This window comes from Mytilus edulis, chromosome 3, assembly GCF_963676685.1.
Source record: "Mytilus edulis chromosome 3, xbMytEdul2.2, whole genome shotgun sequence".
Taxonomy (NCBI): domain Eukaryota; kingdom Metazoa; phylum Mollusca; class Bivalvia; order Mytilida; family Mytilidae; genus Mytilus; species Mytilus edulis.
Genome location: NC_092346.1, coordinates 15,974,111 through 15,999,755, shown reverse-complemented (window position 1 = coordinate 15,999,755; position 25,645 = coordinate 15,974,111). Strand labels below are relative to the sequence as shown.

At 33.5% G+C, this 25,645-nt stretch overlaps 1 protein-coding gene across 1 annotated transcript; it reads left to right on the top strand.

The window, feature by feature from the left end:
- Window positions 1-305: 305 nt before the first annotated feature.
- LOC139515900 (cytochrome P450 2C29-like) lies at window positions 306-16,585 on the top strand. The gene is made up of 8 exons (XM_071305651.1): window positions 306-652; window positions 8,547-8,781; window positions 10,330-10,444; window positions 11,102-11,270; window positions 12,633-12,769; window positions 13,373-13,469; window positions 14,638-14,844; window positions 16,098-16,585. Exons 1-8 carry the CDS (start codon window positions 370-372, stop codon window positions 16,274-16,276), a joined length of 1,422 nt encoding a protein of 473 aa, XP_071161752.1. The 5' UTR covers window positions 306-369; the 3' UTR covers window positions 16,277-16,585.
- Window positions 16,586-25,645: the final 9,060 nt, after the last annotated feature.

Here is a 25,645-nt window from a genome sequence, read left to right as displayed (position 1 = left end):
GGATATCTACAAAATTTTTAAGCGGGTTAATATTGAGCACATTCGCGTCGTTAAAAACAAGCAACAAATAAATACTAGGATGCCATTAAAGAAAGGTTTATATTGTGAAAGTTACAAATCCGGAGTTCATGGTTAATCCTATCAGGTAACGAACATATCCTTTTCTAAGTATAGGTTTATATTAAGAACGTTAACGTTTATAAGTTCGTTACATATAGGCTTTGCATTATAAAGAAGATATAAAATATTCGCAGTACGTATAATAGCTGTTTCTGTTTTGCAATGAATATTGCATATTCCGTTTTTGAAGGAATCGATCTAACAGCTACATTTATATTTTTAATAATATTTCTTGCGACAGTTTTGTGGATGACATTTCCGAAATCGGATATTCCAGGACCAAGAGCATGGCCTATTTTTGGAAATATTCTACTAGTAAGTCAGTTTAATAGTACCCCAAATAGTGCCAAGTTTGTGGAGGATATGTCGAGGAAGTATGGACCAATATTTCGAATGTTTTTAGGACCATACCAGATCGTGTTTGTACAGGGTCATAAACATGTGCTTGATGTTCTACAGAAACGAGGACAGGAATTTATAGGCAGACCCAACTTCCTTCCAGGAATTAAATTAGGTCAAAAAGTAGTAGGAGGTAAATTATAAATAATTATAACGAACGCAATACATTATACACCTATTGACTGGGTGTGAGGGTAATAGCAAGTTTGTTGTCCCTGAGGTACCAACTATTGCTCGAGGCAAAGCCGAGAGCAATAGTTGGTATTCGAAGGGACAACAAACTTGCCATTACCCGCACAACCAGTCATTAGGTGTTTTATTATACTGAACAACACAGCCATTAAGTGTTTTTATATACCAAATAACTAATTTTCTAAAAGTGTATATACCTTATCTGAAAGAAATAACTAATTTTCTAAAAGTGTATATACCTTATCTGAAAGAAAGAAAAAATGTGACATAACTTTACATGCACATGATGAACTTTACTTTTTTATAATTCGTTTTGTATTTATAAATATTTCATTAATTTCAATCAAGACTACAAATACTTGTGTTAAACTTCCGTGCTTATTATAAATCCTAGTTAAAGTACACCAAACACAAATTCACTTTTAATATACGGAGAGCGAACCCATATTATGAATAAGGTACTATATTTTAGATCTTTTAAAAAATTTCCATGAAGATTTTCTTTCTCTTTTATAATTGCTTCTTGTAAGTGAAATTACAATCAAAACAAACACATTCCACCGTTTACAATATAAGAGTGAGTTTGACGTTGCAAAGCATACGTAACCAAGCAGAGTAGTCAATGACATCATTATCGTCCAATGAAAAATAAGCATGGAAAAGTACGGGAAAGACGATTATGAAACTATTAACCGGGGCAATAGTCTTTGAAACTATTAACTGGCAAATTGTCTTTAGAATGAAATAGCACAACTATTTCATTTATTTTATATAGGAAAAAACTCTTGAAGTATAATAAAAAATTATATTGTTGTTAGTTATGTAGCAGGAGCAATTCTGCTGGAGATTTGGAGATACGCTCCACAGCTCTTTCTGTGTTGTGAACTGATTTAAACGGAGAAAATGGCTGCCAATTGTAAACGCTATCTCAATATCTAAATGAATGAAATCAAAAACAGTGAAAACAATTTACATATATTTTTTGACAAGTACAACTCTTATCATGAAATCCAAACATTAAGAAATGGAGCATTCAATGACTTCAATATTACCCGTTTTAAGAAGGGAAATTGCAGATGCGCTAACCTTAAAGGGAGACTTGGAAATGCACAGCTTTCCTAGGTTGGACTAAATATCAGTCCTCAGACAATTCGACATGATAATTCCAAGCTACTTATACGAAATGTATAACTTTTTCAAAGTAGGTTATAATTAATTTCAACGAAGCAATTTCTAAACTTTAGAATATAAATAAATATCTTTGTATTTGATGAAATAATTTGCTTTTAAAAAAGTGTTTTTATTATCTTCAATTTGATGTTGTACCCTACTTTGATAACTAAACACGAATCTAGAATTTTAAAGGAAAGAAGGCGGAGCTTAGCTATGTACAACATGTTCATTTTTATGTTATTCCATGTCTGAATCTCCACCCCATTTTTCGAAATATATCCGCCTCTCAACTATTTAGGAAACTCAAGAAACATTCACTTATAGAAAAAAAAAACCCAATAATTGTTAATATAATTGTTTTCTTAAGGGTGCAATTAGGTTAGTTTTATAATTTTTTATCAGACTGTTCCGAATCTGGTTTGTTTTCCTACGATGAAGGTGAAAATGATTTGCCCCATAACACCCATTTTTTTGGTTCATATAAGACTTCAATAGCTCCTAAAATATAATTTCCAAACTTTAAGCAGATTCTAGATTTTTTTTTTCTATTTGAGACCCGATGATACAAATGCATTATAATTTAAGGTAAAGTCCGAGCAAGTTTTTTCCCGCTAATTTTCAAATTTTAATATCTTGAAAAAGAGCTACATAAGCTATCAATATTTTTAGCTTATTATTTTTCTTTTGACTTATACATTTTAAGTTCTAGATTTTTTTAAATTCTTCTTATAACATCCTTAAATGTTTGGTAATAATAAGTGTTATCGCTTATCAAGAATGTTTTATAAATACTAGAACACACCCGCGACATACGATACAGTTACAGGGGAGGTAATGACGTTGCTAACGTAAAAAGTTATTTTCGCGACGTCAAACTGTGATATATCGGGAAAAGATGCATTTTCGACTGATTTTTATCATTCAAACTGATTTAACTTGAAAACGAGTTCATGGACCCCTCCTTTTTAAAATGACATTTGGTTTGATTACGGTTGAAGATTATCTGTACCAATTTTCATGAAAAAGTCAATAATGCATTTTTTTTTTAATTTGATAAATATACAGCAAAAACATACGTTTTTTTTTAAATTCATGAACATTTGATAAATATGAGTTATTTTAAAAAAACAATGCATACATTCATATGATACTTATATGGAAAGAAATTACAAATAATTTAACAAAAAACAGCTTGTTTTTATCTTTTAAAACAAAAAAGTTATGTATTTCTGTCGAAAGGAAAAATACGTCCACAAATCTAAATTTTGAGGAAATATCTGAAATTTTGACCTCATTTGACACAAAAAGTAGCACATGAAGGTATATTTTTTATTACATACTTGATTTAATCACGTCAAAAATAGGCTGCCTGCATATTTTCATCAAAATTTCTTTATGGGATCAAAACTGTATCGTATGCCCTTAATTATAGCAACTGTTTAGCCACTTTTTTTAGTATTCGTATTGCCATCTGATAATCAGGCTGGCTATAACGTACACAGTTTTCTCTATTTGCAAAGCCAGGATTTTTAATATTCGTATTGCCATCTGACAAAGTCATGCTGATTATAAGGTGACCAGTTTTCTCTGCCTACAAAGCCAGGATTTTTGGTATTCGTATTGTCATCTGATAAAGTCATGCTGATTATATGGTGCAAAGTTTTCCCTGCCTACAAAGCCAGGATTTTTAGTATTCGTATTGCCATCTGATGAAGTCACGCTGATTATAAGGTGAACAGTTGTCTCTGCTTTCAAATCTTTCTATTAAAACCCGTCCTGGAGTCGCTTTTACAACAACAACAAAAAATACGACTAAGATTGATGGTAAGTGTACTGAGTTATATATTCATGATTTACGATCAATCTTAGTCGTAAGTATTTTTGTGAAACAGACTCCTGGTTTTCTAACTACAACCAGGAATTTTTGTTCCAGTGGCGGATCCAGACATTTTCATAAAGGGGGATGGGGCACTTACTGCCAAAGAGGGAGCCCACTCCAGTCTTGTTTCAGTGATTCCCTAAATAGTTAACCAAATTTTTCCCACAGAAGGGGAGCCGGGCCCCGTGTCCCTCCTAAATCCGCCTCTGGGTTCATGTAGTTCAGACCTAACGTGAACATTTTGCAGAGATAATTCTTCAACATCCCATGTCCTTTATTTTGTACACAATTGTTTTTATATTTTGCAATTTTGTATACTTTAAGGATGAGCAAATCGGGTGAGTGTGTGTTAGTATGTTTTATTGCATTGTAGTTATTGTTTTCAGGAAGGTTAACTTTCTTGAAGTGAGACTTGTCACGTCCAGGCTGACAAACTGGGTAGGCAAAAGCTCACATTAAATATGTACAGATACAGTGTATTAAACGTCCTCCTTTAAACCATGACCGATGGTAGTGCTCTTATTTAAGAAGGAAGATACAGAACAAACATACATGTGACATATACTATTGGTATCGGTATCGGTTTTGACACGGAACTTGTTAATTATTGGCAATATTAATTATGTAGAAAACAAAAGAGCATGGAATGGTGTAATTTTCAATCAACACAATTGCTATATTAGTTATATATAAAGATGAACTCGTTGATTCGTCATGTTTATTTCATGACGGCTAACAAATTGGACCTCGTTATTTTAGTATAAAATAATTATAGATGATTTTTAAATGAGACCCATTAACAAACCCTAAAATATTAGGGAAACAACATATCAATTCATGTTTGTTTTATTAAGGTGGTATGGGAGTCTAAAATAAAAATGATAGAATTTGTTCATACTTTGCCAAAATGTTGTATCTATTGATACATGTTGAAAAATATAATAAAAATGATAGGTCACCGCGCATTTTCTCAAGCTACAGGACCGGACAAAATGACACATTTTGTATGGATTATACAGGAAAAAACACCATTTTGTGATTAGAAACTAAACAAAATGATAGAATCATTAAATACTTCAGGAAAAGATAGCTTTCAGACACTGCTTTGAGAACATCAAAAGAAAAGATAGGGTCACCGTACGTTTTTTCCGGCTAAAATACAAAATAGGAAAATTCCATACAGAATCCTTCAGAAAATGCACTTTTTTTAGAGTTACCTCCCCTTAAAATGCCAATTTAAAAAAAATAAATAAAAACAACCAAAAATAATTAGCATTTGCAAAAATGTCAATATTTAGAAGTTATATTCTTATAAATTGGTACTTTTAAATGAAAATGTACATTAAATATCTGCATTCCTGCATCAAATTTTGCTAACTTGATGGAAAATCTGGACCTTTGATTCTCTGTTTTTTACAATCCAAGATGGAGGAAGACACCCATACCACCTTAATACATAAATATAGTCTTTTTTTTATTATTTCATGCTCACTTAAAGGCCTGCTAAATAACGAAGCCGTTTGTACGAAAAGCTAAAAGGTAAAATGAAATGAACAACCTGTAAAATAAATTGAAGTATTTGTGCAATATCTTGAAAATTATTCATAGAAACAAAGTTTACCGTCATTAGAATAATATTTAATATTCTTGTCAGATGCGGATATAAAGGTACAAGGGGTCCTAGACCCTCTTAATGGAGATACATGTATGGTTAACGCAAAGACTTTTTACATGTTTCACTTCTAAAGTTGCCTTGTCCCCCCCCCCCCCCTTTTCAAAATCTTTGATCCGCATCTGCCGCTAGCTTGTTTCAAATCTGCATGTGTGTCAGATCACCATTTTAAGTCAATTACAATACTGACTTGCGCGAGCAACCATCTCGTTGGATAAATCGGTAACGTGATCAGTGTCTTGTATTAGTTCAAGCTGTTAATCATTCTATTTCTATTACAAATCATATACATTGTATGCCACGTGACTCACTCATTAACATTTTCAAACAAACTCTGCCTTCGGATTCGTTTGTTTAAATATGTTAATTAACTCGTAAGAACCATGGTACACATACATGTATATATGGTAATACACCAATGAATTCAAAATACGAATATCTATTCAATTTAACAAATATGTACTGAATAACTAAGCATCACGTAAATTATCAAATAAATTATAAAATAAACAAGGAAAATAACAATTACATAATAATGCTGTCTCCCACTTAAATGCCTATCAAATTTAGAGATCTGCAATAATAAACACGCAAAATAAATATGAATAATTTGTAATGATAAAACATTAAATCAAATATATATCAGTAAAAGTTAAATGATGAGACTGTTCAATGGAGACAACAACACAAATCAGCCACACTCCTCCTCCCTTACGAAAACAAATGTATATAAAATTAAAATCCAGGTCTTTCCACCACTAACAATATATTTTGATATGAAAACATTGAAATTCAGTTTAAATGTCAATTCCTATGGCTTTATGATGTATCTATACTATTAAACGAGAAGCCCTCATTTTGTGTGTCGCTTCTCTTCCTTCCACAGTAAATCAATCATCATGCCTCTGTGTCCTATATGTAACATGCATAATACCCATTGTCATCCATTCTTATGATTATTCAGATTGAGTTATTTTGGGAGAAAAACGACAAAAAAAGAGTCCGGATATGATTCCGTCATAGAAAATACTTCCGGTTTGAAAGATGCACAAATATAACCAATCGTATGATAGATAACAAAAATGAAAAATAAATAAGCCAATCAGAGCGTTCTCCATATCATGGTGTTTAGATCGCAAGAACCACAACTATTATACCTCCTTATAGAGGACAATTATTTTTCGCGTTTATCTACATGTAAACTACGATTATACTACTTTAATATAATAGAGACTCTCTGTATTCTGTCTACTGTTTTCTTTGAAATGTTTACTATTTAAGGGGTCATACCAGTTGTATATATATTAAAATAAGTAAAACATTTGACACAAGTACAACCAATCGTATGCATGGTATGATGGATAACAAAAAATGGAAAAAAATAAGCCTTTCAGAGCGTTCTCCATATCATGGTGTTTAGATCGCAAGAATCACCACTATTATACCTCCTTAGAGAGGACAATTATTGTTCGAGTTTCATATCATGGTGTTTAGATCGCAAGAACCACAACTATTATACCTCCTTAGAGAAGACAATTATTTTTCGCGTTTATCGTCGATATGTCATAGGTTATTTAAAAATAAGTGAAAATAAGCCAAAATCAAAATTTAGAATATGACCTTGACCTTTGACCTTGACCTAATTTTCATTGTTTTGGACCAAAGACCTTAAACCAAAAGACCCTATGTCTCTATCACTTATGGTTTACCAGTTAGAAATGCATATTACTGATATCAAATGCATAAGAGGAAATAACTCTCATATGGAGTCTCATGATAGCTTCGGTCAAAATAGAAATCCTAATCCTGAAAATGTAACGAGCAATTTGGTAAAAGAAAGTTGTCGTAATCTTTTACGGTCGCGAAGGAGTAGTGGCCACAAGAAAAACAGTGTTTGGGGAGATAACTCTTACAACGTAAAGTTTTTGGTGACGCAGTTGTCAGTTTTAAAAGCGAATAAACTCATATTCTAAATATCTAGGCGACATCTTATGAAACAACAAAACTACGCAAGAAAAAAATTTAGGCGGAAGAAAAATATAAATAATCAGAACAAAATCAATAGGTCTTTCCACGGAAAGGTGGAAATACTTAATAATCAGACCAAAATCAAAAGGTCTTTCCACGGAAAGGTGGAAAGACCTAATAACATTTGACAATAAAAGGTTATAAGAACGTTCATCATATAAAGTCTTCCAAACAGATGTAAAAATATCACTTTTAAATAAAAGTCACAGTATAATACAAACGCAAACACGCATCAGAATCAGGTTCATCTGTAAATGGACGCTACTTTAAGTATGTCATAATATTAACGGCTAAGCTAATTTTGGAATCAATAAAAAAATTATTCCAGGCAATGTCCACCAATTTTTATCTCACATTCGCACATTTGACGTGTATCACGGGGTTCTATTACTACATTCCAGCGTTGTTCATAACGGTAGCACAAATGGTGTACCACCGGAGATGGATCGGGTCCATCAGTATTGAAGGTTCTCAAATTAAGTTGGACGATGCCGAGCTTTTTTTTTGCAAAAGTTCTCAAATTAAAAATGGACGATGCCCAAATTTAGAAAAATGTACTAAATTTAATTAATAAATCGGGTCCATCTATATGAGCTATAAGTGTTCATCTTTCACCCTATTGGTTTCTGCCATAACTTACAAAGGTCAAAAAGTTGGACTTCCATAAACTCTCTAAAAACTTAATATTTAGCAAGAGTTTACAATACAGACAAATTAGCAACAACTAATAAACAAACAAATTCCTGCTACAACAAGCGAACGGTCTACACTTCACACTTGTGTTTTCTAATGTAGATTATTGGGTGTATGTAGGCAGTGGGATTAATTGTGTTTACTAATGGAGTTGACTTGGTTTATGTAGGGAATGGGATTGTGTTTTGGTGATGTTGATTATTTTGTTTTTGCAGGATGACAGATTGGGTTTGCTAAAGTGGGGTTTATGTAGACAGTGAAACTGTGTTCGCTAATGAAGATTTATGTGGTTTATGCAGGAAGTTGGATTGTGTTTGCTAATGGAGCTGACTTGGTTTATGTAGGGAATGGAATTGTTTTTTGCTGATGTTGATTATTTGGATTTTGCAGGAAGTGGGATTGTGTTTGCCAATGGAGATGACTGGAAGGTTAGAAGACGATTTTCAGTAAAAGCAATGAGAGATTTTGGTGTGAGAAAATCCTCGCTGGAAGAACAGATTTTGGAAGAAATGCAAAATGTTGCAGACGATCTGGAAAAAACGAAGGGAGGGGAGATATCAAATTTAATGGAAATGATGACAAAGGCTAGCTGCAATATTATACATAGTCTTATATTCGGATATAGGTAAGTTCTTATCTTTTACATGTACCCGTGTATTGTATAGCTTTTTATCAGATGTAGATAAATCTTGTCTGCTCCATTTATTGGTGTTTAACACAACCTCATATTCGTATATAGGTAAGTATACCTGTCTGCTCTATTACCTATTATATGCCTATCATACTCTTTTATCCGGATATACTTCAGTTTTTGTCAGAAAAAAAGGATAGGATAAAACAGATCTAGGTGTGTGGTATAAGCATATCTTCTTATTTTTAACTGTTTTGCATTAAGAACAGAATGGAAAAGGAACCTCTTGTTATATATGGATTGTAACATGTATGTATTGAGAGTAGTTTCCTTAATCACTTCCCATGTGAACAGTATGGGATAAGCATGTCTTCTTTTAAATGGCGCCTTTATCATGTTTATGCATTCAGGGCAGTGTGGGTTAAGCATCTCTCGTTATGTATCACATGTCATGAATTAATTCGTACAGAATCTTTTATATCCGATGTTTTACCAGCGTTCATGTATTGAGAACGCTTTAAATTTATGGTTATGCATCGCGTGTTATGTATTGAACACAGTGAAAGATATGTATCACGCGTCATGTCTTTGATTAGTGGGTGATAATCAAAAATTGTCATGTCATGCATTGAGAATAGTGTGGAAAAGCATCGCGTGTACTTGTTCCCTGTTGTCGTTGAGAACAGTATGGCATATGTATCCACTGGTGTATCCTAATAGTCTATTTGCCAATTCCCGCAATTTACTTTGTAATTAGTGATCCCTAATTTGGTTGTCTCCCTTATGACGGACATTATTTTTTAATTACAATGGAGAGCTAGCAGACAGAGCAAATTTACCTGTGCGTACTCTATAAGGTTTTTAAATCGTTTAATTACATTGATTTGTTGTTTAGCTAAATACTTTTGACATCAGAAATTATTTTTCATGAGAAATTAGATAAACCGCCGATACATCACTTTCAATTCATCATGCTTTGCATTGGCAAAAGGGAAAATTGTCCAGTATGGAACCAGTTTACGATTGACAAAGGGAAGTAATTTTTTTTAAAAAAAGTATGTAATAATAGAATCAAATCGGTAATTGGCAAATGGACTATTGAAATTTCAGGTTGAATGGGAAAGAGGCGAACAACATCCACCAACCAACCTTTGAAATATTCAAGGAGAAGACATACTCTTTATAGCGGAGCAGTGTGACGTGCAGTCAACACCTATTGAAATACCTGCTTTTTGTGTGCCAAGTAATTCCTATAGCGTAGCAAATATATTCATATCTGTTATGCAACTTCTCTTGACAAAAACGGATTTTTTTTTGCTATGCGATTTAGACCATGAATTGTTGTTTTAATTGGTCAGTATGCTTTATATAAAATTAGAATTGATTGTCAAGAAAATACGGTTTCTAATTAATGACCTTGGCGACTTCACTTTCAGCGAGAGAAAAATAAGCATGGTAGAAAAGTACAAATTTAGGTTACAGAGCTGTGACATACCTGTATTTTTTTTTTTATTTTTGTATAGTTTGACTATATAATTTCAGATACAAACATGACAACGAATCCCTTCAAAAACTCATCAAGACAATGGACAACATATTTTCAGGTCCTAGTTGCTTATCAGCGTCGGGAATATTTCCGGTTCTGAATTTATTAATGGTAATTTTACACATACCTGTATTTATTATACTACTATCAGCTATCGTTAGTTAGGGTTTTTTTTTCCTTTCAAAATTTCAAGGTTAAACACAGTGTTGCATGTATAAATGATAAGAGATAAAACACGTGTGACTGATGTTAGATTACTGTTCCAGCTTCTAAGCAACAAAATGACAAAGTACGTTTCCGGTGTCGTCGACGGTGATGTTAGCCATTTTGACCATGTTTTCAAAGCTTTCGTGCTAATTGTTTGTCATTATTTATAGTTGTCATACAACAATTTTTTATGGGACTTTGATGACTTTTTCATAATTATTAGCATAGGGATAAACACACTCTGGGAACTTTTGGGAACTAAATGTACCTGAAAATTTGTTCACCACCTTAGAGTATTACAGTGGGGTTGTTTTGCCCTTGCAATTGGTCACCACTGGATAGTATTATTTTTTGGAGTATATTAATACAGATATTTTGTAATAGTTTTGTGAATGTGTTTATCAACGATTCATCATATAAAATTGAGAATGGAAATGGGGAATGTGTCAAAGAGACAACAACCCGACCAAATAAAAAACAACAGCAGAAGGTCACCAACAGGTCTTCAATGTAGCGAGAAATTATACATGTTAGAGATATTGTATGTTATTATCATTTCAGAAAGACAATCTTAAGGTAAGGAGAGATGCATTTTCTACTCTGAAAAAGTATATTGAAAAACACATAACCGAACACAGAGAGTCGTTTGACCCTGAAAACATTAAAGACTTTATAGATATGTATCTGGTAGCCGAAAAAGATGAGAGTGAACGGACGTCTGTTTTGAATGGTACGTTTTAAAATACTTATTACAACGCCCAACAAGATACTTTTAACCCATATGAAGATATACATTTACTTTCTTCTACCAGCACTATGATTGGTAACAAATAAATGTTGTGCCGTGGCTCAATATATTTGTTTTGGTTTCAATTGCATCATTGGGTTCATCCCATATTGGTGAGACTTTCCCTTCTACTTGCTAGTGAGTTACAACGTTTCTCCTAGAAGACGAAATACTATTTTTGGTACAAACATCACAGGAGGTGTGCATACCAGTGTGGTCACCCAATAGAAATGTTTCGAATTATTTCTGGAATATCCTTGTTTGTACTTTTTTTAATGCTAAAAGTGTTTGTAACTACAAGTATTTTACATATGTAATGGATGGCCAAAAGCTAAAAGAAAATCTACAACTTTGATAGTAAGTGAAAACTACACAAGAGGGGCGAAAGATACTAGAGAGACATTCAAACTTATAGATAGAAAATAAACTGACAACTCCATAGCTAAAAAAGAAAAAGACAAACAGACAAACAATAGTATACAAGACACAACAAAGAAAACTAAAGACTAAGCAACACGAACCCCACGAAAAACTGGGGTTAATCTCAGGTGCTCCGGAAGGGTAACGACTTGTCTCAGTTATGGAGTGTTTTGATGCTCATCCAATGTATTCCGTTTTTAAAAATAGTTAGTATAAAGAGCCTTTTTCTACTTTATTTGCTCGGTAAGAAAGATTGTTCTGAAGTATTTCCATAAAGTAAGTAAATTAAATCTCTGTTTCGTATTTTCTTAGTAACTTAGTTACTACCGTAATCCTGACTTAGTATTCAATTAGTAATTTACATCCTTCTCGCAGTTAAGATAGAGATTGTCGTCGTCTGGACTTTTAAGTCTGAATCTTAGTACATTAAACTTTCCCATTCGTTTAGCAATTAGGATGTTTGAGATACCTTTACAGGTTAGTTAGTAACATATAAATAAAGGCAACAGTAGTATACCGCTGTTCAAACTCATAAATCCATGGACAAAAAACAAAATCGGAGTAACAAACTAAAACTGAGAGAAACGCATAAATATAAGAGGAAAACAACGACACAACTACAATGTAACTAACACACACAGAAACGGACCAAGCATCAGACAAAATCCCACGAGAACTGTTAAATCTGTTAAATCCAGTGCTCGGTATGGGTTAGGCTTTACCGGTGCTCTCTAAAGGTAAGTAATTCCTGTCAGCTAAGGGGACAATTTTTTCTAGTCTATATATAACCTTTGTGTTCGTTTTTTGTTGTCTTAGCGCTTAATAATCCCTAGCTTTCCTAGATTTTAGAAAATCTTGCATTGTATACATTTCTTATGATTGCAGAGGCGGCGGCGTTAAGTTCAATTATGGATATGTTTGCTGCTGGAACAGACACGACTGCAACTACGCTTGATTGGTCATTCTTATGGATGATTCAATACCCAGATGTACAAAAGAGGTGCCAAGAAGAAATAACAAAGGTAAGCATAATCTTTCAAATAAATAATGTTTTGCTTCTCACACATATTATATACAAATAATTGACAAAAATGTATTTGAATTGTTATTGGTATTAATGAATTAACGCGTTACACTTTATTGGATGCTCGTTTTGCGCAACATGATTGGTGTCACTAGCTAAGATGGAATTGCTTACTTGTCAGGAAATTTAAGCCTTGGGGTGGTTTTTTTTGTATTACACTGCTGAATTTTAATTTTCCCTTGATTTATTTGTGGTATATTGTTTGTCTTTAAGTTGTATTTCTGTTGTCATTTTTCTTCAACTTGTGATAATTGTTATTTCGAAGGACTTTGCTTTTTGAATTTTTCACCGAAATATATACAATTCTCGGCAAGGGAATATTTTTTCTGTTAAATCCAGTGCTCGGTATGGGTTAGGCTTTGGTGCTGTCTAAAGGTAAGTAATTCCTGTTAGCTAAGGGGACAATTTTTTTCTAGTCTACTCAGATGTTTGCTAAGGGTGAATAGTTCTTTTTCCACATACATTGTAAGGGTGTGAGAAATGACTTCCAAATAAGTGATAACTAAGGTGATTAGTAATGCACCAATTTGTATTATTTTAGGTAATAGGACCAGGTAGAATGATTCGATTATCTGACCGACGTCATTTGTCCTACACCGAGGCAACTTTTATGGAAATACAAAGACTGTCAAATACAGGTAGACAAAGCATGTTTCAATTATCAGAATCAGTAGTAAATAAAAAAATTGGTCTACAGAGCTAACTTAGTTTATCTGTAATACCAGAAGTCCAAAAGTAGGGTCTAGTAATGGACTTCTGCTAATACTAATAATACATAAACATGATGTTGTAAATTACCCAATGTATTTAACAGTACAACAGACCACAGCAACCAACAATAAGCGACTACTCCGAGAAAACAGACGACAAACAAATAATACTACTAAGAGTGAACAGATCAAATAACATGACTTTATACTGGCAAAAATGTGATGAAGTTAATCCACGTTTTCGTGCGCACAAACTTACTGTGAATTCAGAAATTATTGCGTGCATTTATTATTCCGATTTTGAAGACTGGACATAAATGCTAGAAAAATTATTCCGATTTCTGGAAAATATGGTTACAGATATATGAGTCAGATGTCAGATGTGAGAATGCGAGTTATTTTATTGCGGTTCTCATCCAGTCGCATTATTCGCAATAATAAAACCTCGCAATAATTTCTGAGTTTACAGTAATGTCTATCTTAACCATGTTGGGAAATTAAAACATACAATAATAACCAAAAATTGAACGTATCAACCGTGCGAGTTAAACAAGGTAATGACATATACGATACAATATTTAGAATTTTCTCCCATCCACAGGATGCTACCTTGTTAAAAAATGAAACCCGAGAATTCAAACAAAACAATCAGAAACATCACATTAAATTGTTTTAAGGAAGTCTAATCATCAAATTTATTGGAAATCGGCAATATTTGTCAAAATGTAAAATACAGTATTAAAATTTTGAAATTATTAGAAGAGAACCATGATGTTAAATAATTTACATATTATATCATGCCAGTAGACTGTAGTGTAGGCCTTGTAGTTAAAAACATAATAGGAAGCGCATTTGCTTCTCGGGGAAGGGGCAGGAAAGATTTGGGAATAAATATGCTGATCTTGAAGGAACGAGGGAAAAAAATTCCGGAAAACAGAATGAAAATGATTTTTCGCATTCTTTGTTTGACTTCTACAAGCCAAATATTTACACACAACACGGATTATACTATATTGACGTCTTTCTTTTTATTTGTCATTTTTGCCGTAGTGCACATTACAGTTTGTGTAGTATGTATTTTACTCTCTTTTTACAGCTATATTTACTATTCCACACACAGCAGTTTGTGATACAACAATCAATGGCTTCAAAATACCTAAAAATACCATTATTGTTCCAAATCTGATCTCTGTGCATTTGGATGAAACAATCTGGAGAGACCCGAAGGAGTTTAATCCAGGGAGGTTTCTTAATCAAAGCAATGACATTATCAACAAAGAATATTTGATACCTTTTTCATCAGGTCAGTATATGAAATAACAAATATTAGTTTAAACACACATAAACATTTGAAAAAACATGGCGGCAAGGCTGTGTGCTATTGTAATTCAAAAATGCATTTCTTTTTAACCAAATATTTGTTTTTTGTGCCGTCTGCAACAAAAGTTACATTGATCAGAGGTGGTCAGGGTTTCAGATTGAGATTGCTATATATAGAAGTTTACCAATATTCGATAAGTGAATTGGTTTCGAGGAACAAATGTTCATCTGAAAAATGTCATCACATTACCTAGATTTTACGTTGCAGTTATGAGAAGTGTCCATGACTAATGTCAGGTTTGTTTTCAGGCCAACGTATGTGACCTGTAAGATCGTTAGTCGATGACTAGTTTTGCAAGTGCAATCATCGGTACAGAAGAATTGTTACTCAGTGACTGATTTGTGTTTTGTTTTGCGAACCAACCCCAAGTATATGTCCATGAGAATTGTTAGTTTGACTTTTCTGTTAGGACTTTTTTGGTCAAATAGCTCATAACGTTGCAATTATAATTGTGTTTATACATTCTTGACTTACAAAGGTTCAAATTTGATCTCATGATGAAGGTTAATTCGGAAAAGCAAGAAATTTATGAATTGTTTGTTTCTGCAGGAGTTCGATACCGCTGCCGGTGGACATTTATTACATTATGGTCCACGATGGTATCATCAGCTCAAAAGTCAGTGCTTTGGTGAAGACACAGTTTATAGCAGATTCATACGTCTTATTTAAAATTCCCCGTGAAATAAATAAATAGATTTAAGACATTATTATAAGAAACTAAAATTTCAACACCCTCAGACCAAAGTGACCTTGGATATATATTTGGCTATTCCCTTTCGAACACGGTTGGTCATATAGCTTCTAACTTTTCAATGCATATATTCATCCATAGTTTTTCAAATGTTGAGGTTTGAGCCCTTGGTGAAGATAAATCCAGAATAGCGCTTTTGACGCATGAAATTTGAATTGTTTACTTCTTTTATAAGCACTGAGTCTATGTCGCTGTCGGTAGATTTATACATGTAGTCTACGATGGAATCATGAGCTCAGAAGGCAGTGCATTGGAAAAGGCACGGTTTATGGCATATGCTTATTTCAAATTTCATGTTCATAAATTTCAAATGTTAAAAGCTTTGAAAATTCATTATGAAGGTAAACTAAAAGTTAAAAAAACATTATATAACGTGTTTACCTTATGTACTTACTAACTGCTTTGTTTTCTTTTTGTATTATAGGCCCAAGAGCCTGCCCTGGAGAATCGTTTGCACGGTCAGAATTGTTTCTGATCTTTTCAAACCTTCTACACAGATTTGAATTCTCTAAAGTCGATCCAGATGAAATTTTATCATTTGAAGGAATAACCGGCGTAACAACGACACCATCGCCATACCGACTTAAAGCTGATTTGAGATGAATCTAGCATGTCAAACAGAACAGCATTATAGAATACATAATATTATACTTAATTTTGTATTGTTTGAACTTGTACAATGTGCATCAATAAATAGGATGCGATCGTTTAAAATTCAATTGAAATTTAAGAAAAAGATAAATTCAACAATTAGTTAAACAAAAAATGTTCCTGTGTGTAACTGAAAAAGTTTGGTTTTGGTTTTGTTGAAAAACGTTTGTTTCGAGAAGTAAAACACATGCCCTAACAAATGATGAATGACAATTATTTTTTTTCAATGAAATACAATCTAATCTTTTAATTTTCAATGAAATACAATCGAATCTTTTAATTTTCAATGACATACAATTTAATCTTTAAATTTTCAATGAAATACAATCTAATCTTTTAATTTTCAATGAAATACAATCTAATCTTTTATTTTTCAATGAAATACAATCTAATCTTTCAATTTTCAATGAAACACAATCTAATCTTTTAATTTTCAATTAAAAAAAACTAAAATAACTAATACCGAACTCCATGGCAAAATCAAAACGGAAAGGCCTTTATAAAATGGCAAAATCAAAACGGAAAGGCCTTTATAAAATGGCAAAATCAAAAGCTCAAACACATCTAGCGTATAAAGACAACTGTCATATTCCCGACTTGGTACAGGCATTTCCTGATGTAGAAAATGGTGGATAAAACCTGGTTGTATAGCTAGCGAAAGCTCTCACTTGTATGACAGTCAAAACTGATATTATCAATTCCCCTTTGAAACAATTTATTCAAAAAAAAGTATTTTTATCCCGACTTCCCACCCACCCCCTTAAATATAGATGGTTGGTGCCTTTTAAAAAAGATAACAAATGAAATTGCAACAAATATGTTTAATTAAATTCATTTATTTATATATTCTTTATTGGCAAACATCCATTACTGCTGTCATTTCAGCATTGAATCAACACTTTCTTATTTTAGTTTCGCTTGCAACGAAAGGCTTTTAGAGTGTACATGTTTATATTAGGCAGTCAAAACGATAGTAACATTTCAAATCAGCAGTTTTGCGTTATTACCTTGCATGCATAATGTACAATGAAAAATGATAACAAATTAAATGGAGTACATGCACCATACATTTTAATCATAAATTAGCCAGAAAAGAAGTAAAATAACGAAACGTCTAATTGAGTAAATTCTCCGCATTCAAACATCATCGACCGGAAATAACATGTACGTAACTTTTGACTTTTTGACGCATATCTAGCCTATCCATTAATAAATCTAGAAAGCCGAAAGAGGCGGAAGATACCAAAGGGATATTCAAACAGGAAATACCAAAGGGATATTCAAACGGGAGATACCAAAGGGATATTCAAACGGGAGATATCAAAGGGATATTCAAACGGAAGATACCAAAAGGATATTCAAACGGAAGATACCAAAGGGATATTCAAACGGAAGATACCAAAGGGATATTCAAACGGGAGATACCAAAGGGATATTCAAACGGGAGATACCAAAGGGATATTCAAACGGGAGATACCAAAGGGATATTCAAACAGAAGATACCAGAGATATTCAAACAGGAAATACCAAAGGGATATTCAAACGGGAGATACCAAAGAGATATTCAAACGGGAGATACCAAAGGGATATTCAAACGGAAGATACCAAAGGGATATTCAAACGGAAGATACCAAAGGGATATTCAAACGGGAGATACCAAAGGGATATTCAAACGGGAGATACCAAAGGGATATTCAAACGGAAGATACCAAAGGGATATTCAAACGGGAGATACCAAAGGCATATTCAAACGGGAGATACCAAAGGCATAGTCAAACGGGAGATACCAAAGGGATATTCAAACGGAAGATACCAAAGGCATATTCAAACGGGAGATACCAAAGGGATATTCAAACGGAAGATACCAGAGATATTCAAACGGAAGATACCAAAGGCATATTCAAACGGGAGATACCAAAGGGATATTCAAACGGGAGATACCAAAGGGATATTCAAAAGGAAGATACCAGAGATATTCAAACGGAATATACCAAAGGGATATTCAAACGGGAGATACCAGAGGGATATTCAAACGGGAGATACCAAAGGGATATTCAAACGGAAGATACCAAAGAGATATTCAAACGGAATATGCCAAAGGGATATTCAAACGGGAGATACCAAAGGGATATTCAAACGGGAGATACCAAAGGGATATTCAAACGGGAGATACCAAAGGAATATTCAAACGGAAGATACCAAAAGGATATTCAAACGGAAGATACCAAAGGGATATTCAAACTCATGATACCAAAGGGATATTCAAACGGATGATACCAAAGGAATATTCAAACGGGAGATACCAAAGGAATATTCAAACGGGAGATACCAAAGGGATATTCAAACGGGAGATACCAGAGGGATATTCAAACGGGAGATACCAAAGGGATATTCAAACGGAAGATACTAAAGAGATATTCAAACGGAATATGCCAAAGGGATATTCCAACGAGAGATACCAAAGGGATATTCAAGCGGGAGATACCAAAGGGATATTCAAACGGGAGATACCAAAGGAATATTCAAACGGAAGATACCAAAAGGATATTCAAACGGAAGATACCAAAGGGATATTCAAACTCATGATACCAAAGGGATATTCAAACGGAAGATACCAAAGGAATATTCAAACGGGAGATACCAAAGGGATATTCAAACGGAAGATACCAAAAGGATACTCAAATGGGTGATACCAAAAGGATATTGAAACGGATGATACCAAAGGGATATTCAAACGGAAGATACCAAAGCAATATTCAAACTCATGATACCAAAGGGATATTCAAACGGAAGATACTAAAAGGATATTCAAACTGGAGATACCAAAGGGATATTCAAACGGAAGATACTTAAAGGATTTTCAAAGGGGAGATATCAAAGGGATATTGAAACGGATGATACTAAAGGGATATTCAAACGGAAGATAAAAAATGTCAAATAAACATCGAAAAATCAATGTTTGCTACCAAATTTTCACATGTACCTTTTCTAATATATAGTCTTACCTGTCTGAAAGTTTAAAGCCATTGTCCCAGTAGAAATCCAAATATATTAATTTTCTCCATGTCGGATATTTTTATTGACTGTACAATCGCTTGCAAGTTTACTGTAATATCACTCGGAGCTTTCCTGTACAATCACTTGGAGTTTTCCTGTAGAATTGCTTTGCCAAATTTATTAAATATATTGCATATGCATTGCATTGGTTGTTTCTTGCTGTTCTATTATATTCATCTATGGTATTTAAAGTGAAAATAAGCACAAAACCAGTCATTTTGACAATCAAGATTCTATCAAGGAACCCTTTTAAGGTGACTATATCAGTGACAAAAACAAAATGTGCACAATAGATATAAAAAAAAAAAGAAGGTGTGGTATGATTGCCAAAGAGACAACTCTCCACAAGAGACCAAAAGGACAAAGAAATTACCAAATATAGGTCACCATAGTACGGTCGTCAACAATGAACAAAGCCCATACCGCATAGTCAGCTATAAAATGCCCCGAAATACATTGCAACAATGTAAAACGAGAAATACAAAGGCTTATTTATGTACAAAAAATGAACGAAAAACAAATATGTAACACATAAACAAAAAACCACTGAATAAGTATACAAGACAAAAAGAACAGGACAGTACAAAATATGTTAAGAATCAAATCTAAAATAAAAATGAAAATATTTCTCGTATACAAAATAAATATTATATATACCGAAAAGGTGACTACATGCTCTGGAAGGGTAATTAGCATATTTTGAATTTTACTTAATATATTCATGCCAAGAAATCCTCGCTAAAAATTTCGGTCGACCCCCTACGGCAGTCATTAGTAGCTTAAGATTTGATTTCATTCAAGAAATTAATTGATGACCTTCATGTACGTGCCGCTTAGAACACGGCCATATACCAAATGGTCAATATTAATCATCCATGTAATTGCTCTATGGGGTGTTTGCAGAATTTTAATGGAGGTACTTTCTTGGCATGGGAGAAAGGAAGAAAGACCATTCACAATTTGTCTCACATTTGTTTTTCTCTTTTTTAATTAAATAAAAAAAGAAAAAAAAAACTTTCAAATGTACAGTTCATAAGATAAAAAAATATTCCCTGTGGAACACCTCCCCCCTTTTTTTTGTGCTCTCTATTTTCAACCTTGAATTTAGCTTTCCAATCTAATTAAAATAAAAACCTTGCTTTCTGACCAATCTATTCATGTACCGGACCGGCAACTTTCTTTATTTAATACGAAAATCTAGTGCCGTTATACACAAGCATGTTGTTTGCTTTGAGTCCCTTCCCGAAAAGAAAGAAGTAGCCATCTCCAAGATACTATTATTCCTGCATCACGTGATTTTTACCACGTGGGGCTTACATTTGAATAAATACCGAATATGGAAAGTGAAACTACAATTCAAAACATAAAGTCCGAAGGCACAAATAAGAAAAAAGAAAGGTTTTTTTTGGCAAAGGGTGCCGGGTAATTCTCTCCGTGTTCAAAATATACATGAAATATTTGCCACTGCCCATTTTCTGTTCTATGAATTTTAACCCTGAGTTTTCTATCTGATACATGCCAAGAAATCATCGCTAAAAATTCCGTTCGAACCCCAACAGCCGTCATTAGTAGCTAAAGATTTGATTTCATTCAAGAAATTAATTTATAACCTTCATGTACGTGTCGCTTAGAACACGGCCACATACCAAATGTTCAATATTAATCATCCATATAATTTGCTCTATGGGGTTTTTGCAGAATTTTAACGGAGGCTATTTCTTGGCATGTATTTAACAGCAATTTAAAAAAAATAATAGAGCTTTCTTATAAATTGACCAAAGCGTATGCTTGACGAATCATACGTAAGACTCGTTTTAGGGATCCTTTATTTTGACATATTAAAATAATAGTCGTGGAACTTTGGACAATTATCGTGCATTCAACGACACTTATTAAATTGGATTTTTCTTGAGATATAATATTTAGGATTTCGGGACGTACGACAGGTTAGAATAGTATGATTATTGATACCACCAGGTCGGAGGAGATAACACTACAAAATGTTCTAAATATAGGGTAGTCAGACGAAAAAAAATCCCCATGAAGACTAAAAACCGGCCCCTCCCCTATTCTTCAATATGACAATGTTGCACTGCTTAACTTGAGAAAATGTCAAAGCAAATACATTGTCTCCTTCCCTAACAGAAACACAAATACTTCCTTGATTCAAAATTCGCAACGCTCAAAATAATAAAATGAAAATGAAGAAAAAAAGATGATCTTCTAACTATGCCATATGCTGGTGCTCGTTTCATAACTTTTGAATCATCGCCTCTTCCCTGGCAATATTCATTGCCCCCAACCCCTATAAATGTGTATATATGATACACCGGAGCAATGGAACAGTTGTTTTAGCGTACAACTGCGTTTTTCCTATAGTCATGAAATATTAGCCACTGAACGATAAGTGACAACTTGGGGTCTATCTTCCAAACATGTGTACTGTTAAATCGTCATTATAAAATTCACAATATATATGGTGCAAAATTGTATCTTTATTTTCTTGATATACAAAGTATTTTTTTCTAGATTTATTCAACATTACTTTTTAAAAACATTGTAGCTTTATTTATTATTTAGCAAAAATCTCGATATTCCATTTTGACAATTTGCTGAAAGTGTACTGTAACAAATAAAAATAAATGTGAATCTGGTCGTTAAATTAAGACTAACGTACCTCAATAATGTCATTGAAGTGTTAATCGCGAAACTCGTGCTTAAAAAAATCCCGCGGAAATGTGTGTACTCGTGGTTTACGTAAGTAACGTATCGGACGTAACTTAAGGTATTTGACACTATTTTTCTCTGTTTGATTATATTAAAATCGTGTATTATTTGCGATATTATATTTGTGTTTAAATAAAGTTGATTTAGAAAAGAATGCTGTTTTACTGGATAAAACAGACTCTTTTAACTGTTATTGTAGAAATGAAATACGGGCTCCCTTTACGTTCGTTCAATTTTCGTGCTCCCTTTACGTTCGTCAATTTGTAAGAAAGCTCTATTAAATACATATTTGAACAATACAACAAAGAATGTTTCATCACAGGATCGGGATATTGTAACTTGATAAAGGAATCGAATGTGGAATGGTGGTAGCTAACCACTAATCCAAGAAAATACACGTATATGTAAATAAACATGATATTAAAATAAGAAGATGTGATATAATTTTAAATGAGATATCTGTTTATTACTTTACAAGGTATAGCTACTGGTAGAAAAAGCTCCAGTAAAATTAAAGTTTATCAAGGATGGGAGAGGACTTGTTATCTGAAAAACAGAGAAAACACAAAATCCTTCAACACGATTTTTTTTTATATCACTGTCACGATTCAGGAATTTTTCTATATTCCCAACTATAGCATCCGACAAACCAACGAAACAGTTTTTTTTGTGTGAGAACAACATTTTATCAAACCACTTTTATATCTTCAATATAAAAAATAAAGAGATGTGATATGATTGTCAAAGTTAAAAAAATAAATGGATTTAAGCAATTATAGTCGGCTATAAAAGGTCCCGACATGAAAAATAAGAATCAATACCTTTTGAATTTAACTGACGGCGAAAATAATAATAAAACAATTTACGAAAAACATATATGACAGACATGAACTAACAACAACCACTGAACTATGGGCTCTTGACTTGAAACAGTTACATAACGAATTTGGCAGGGTTAAAAATGCCTGTGCGCGCTCATTTCTCCCCACAACTTGCACAGTACAAGACCAAACTATAAAAAATCATTTAATACAAATCATTGACGATATGAGACCAGGTACGTGCGGATCCCGCCTTTCTGCAAAAGGGGGATCCAAACCACGGATCATCCTGAAACGTCCACAAAATTAAAAAAAATCGAAAAAATTGGGTTTCAACCACCAAAACTCCCTCTCCCCGCATACCGAATCCGCTAATGCAGGCTACATCCATTCAAATAAAAGCTTCAAACATCAGTAACACTTTTGAGTGTGTAATTTAGGTTTAAAAAAAAATTGATAACAATACCAAATAACTAACTGTTATTAAATCGTAACAGAAAAAGGAGAGAAAAATCATGCCAGACATATATTGTATTGGATTGCAGTAGTTTTAATAAATATTTATATGACAAAAGTATCATGGAAAACATAAACCGATCATGAATGTGGCAGAAGAGAAAGTAGTTAGCATTATCTACTTAAGAGTTATAATTAGTCATATGCCACTAGAAACTATTACAGCAAAGTGCAATGAGTGTGTAGGTAAATGTAATACCTTTGACTAGCTTGGTTGCTAGCTGGACCGTGAAGTCATTACAAGGTAAAGTAGGTTACCCTCCTTTCGGATTAGTCTAGTTGGCCAAACGATGAAAAGAAAAGCTCCAAGCGATTGTACAGGAAGGCTCCGAGTGACATTACAGTAAACTTGCAAGCGATTGTACAGTCAATAAAAATATTCGACATGGAGAAAATTAATATATTTGGATTTCTACTGGGACAATGGCTTTGAAACTTTCAGACAGGTAAGACTATATATCAGAAAAGGTACATGTGAAAATGTTTATTTGACATTTTTGATCGCTGTTGTGTGACAATTTTGATCGTTTTACACGGAGCTCCACCATTCTAAGAAAAACTTTTGGATGCATATATCTTTCTTATTATTTTATTGGTTCACATTTACATAAAGAATGTTTTAGCTACCAAAACTTGAAACAGAAACGTTATATAGGAACATAAGAGTTCATCAAAGTTTCCATCAAGCAACTTGTTATTTTGCAAATGTGGGAGCTCCGCTTGACAGTCTCCCGAATGACCAAATTATTAGAAAACCGTACAGTTCCGTTCCCACACTGTGTAATCGTCGTTACCGGAATTAACGATAACTTTTAGAAGTCACAAAATGATTTCCAAATTTTTCTGACTTTTTATTCCTTTAAACTTCCTATGGGTTAATTTCTATGTTATCTATATTGATTTTTTGGTTGTTTTGATTACTAAAACTAATTTCATAAACATGAAAACATGAAAACATATACATGCAGGTCCTCGTCGTATTGTCCGAAATCCGACGTATTCGAATATACACCAAGGGTTTCGATCCGACGCGCTCCTCTGTCTTCATTAGAAGGACCTTTATTAACAATGACACATCATGGCGTACTGCACTTTCATCCGTCTCTGTATACATGTTTAATAAAATATCAATATTCAGATGTTCTAGCAATGGTTATATCTAGACACGTAAATAAAACTACTCACTTATCTCGATTTTTTTTTATTTTGTTATCTTGTGTCACATGCTATAAATATATAACGTAATGGCAATACAGATTTTAATTGAAAGCTAATCACAAATACATTTTCACCTATATTAACCGGTAAATGGGCAATTAGAGTGGATTTTGTTATTAATGTCAATCACCGGAAATGTTCGCACGCCTTTTAAAACACTCCGAGTTGAGTGACGTCGTTTACACGATATCGCTTGTATCCCTGCACTACATACGTGCATCAACCATCTTTGTGGTCGCCATTCATAGGCGGATCCAGGGGGCCGTGGGGGGCCCGGGCCCCCTCCCCTTTCGTGTGAAAAAATTGGTTGATTATATAGGGAATCATTGAAGCATGACTGGAGCGGGCCCCCCTTAGGTCAGTAAGCGCCCCCCCTCCTTTTAGGAAAAGTTCTGGATCCGCCACTGCCATTATGCAGGATATTCTAGAAACTAGAAAAAAAACTTGTTTTGTAGGTACATCATCACAATTCCCTCACGTCTGCAGTGCAATTATATAGTATTAAAATATAGTTTGCTTATCATTCAGGCCATATACATTATGTACACGACCGACACTCGGCTAACCGAGAGATTGGTCGGTTAATCTATATTGAGTATGCGGCTATATCGGTGGTTGGTCTGTTAATCGGATTGGCTAAAGTCTGTTAATCAGGTGTTATCGAGAAAATCATTGAAAGTTCAGCATGTTTCATTGTATAACTTTTTAAATATATTTTTATCATAAACATTATTCATGTCTAACAAAACAATTCAATATACTGAATCATGTGGTGTAATTATTATTTTCCTAGCCTCGATGACGATGTACGATCTATAAAACGAAAAGGCGGGTTACTCATCAAGGAGTAGGTTCAGTAAGACCCCTTTTTGGCCCCAAAATATAGCAGTTTTACAAAATTGTTAAAATGTAAACCTTTAGTTATTTATTGGACAGTAGAATGCTTCTGCTACATAAATATGGGCTGTTTTGACAATACAAT

Excerpts from the sequence above, each read along its gene's own strand:
- LOC139515900 (XM_071305651.1), top strand. The coding sequence starts at position 370 with ATGACATTTCCGAAATCGGATATTCCAGGACCAAGAGCATGGCCTATT. Across the intron at positions 653-8,546 it reads AGGTCAAAAAGTAGTAGGAG|GAAGTGGGATTGTGTTTGCC; the intron begins GTAAATTATAAA and ends TGGATTTTGCAG. Across the intron at positions 14,845-16,097 it reads TTTGATACCTTTTTCATCAG|GCCCAAGAGCCTGCCCTGGA; the intron begins GTCAGTATATGA and ends TTTGTATTATAG.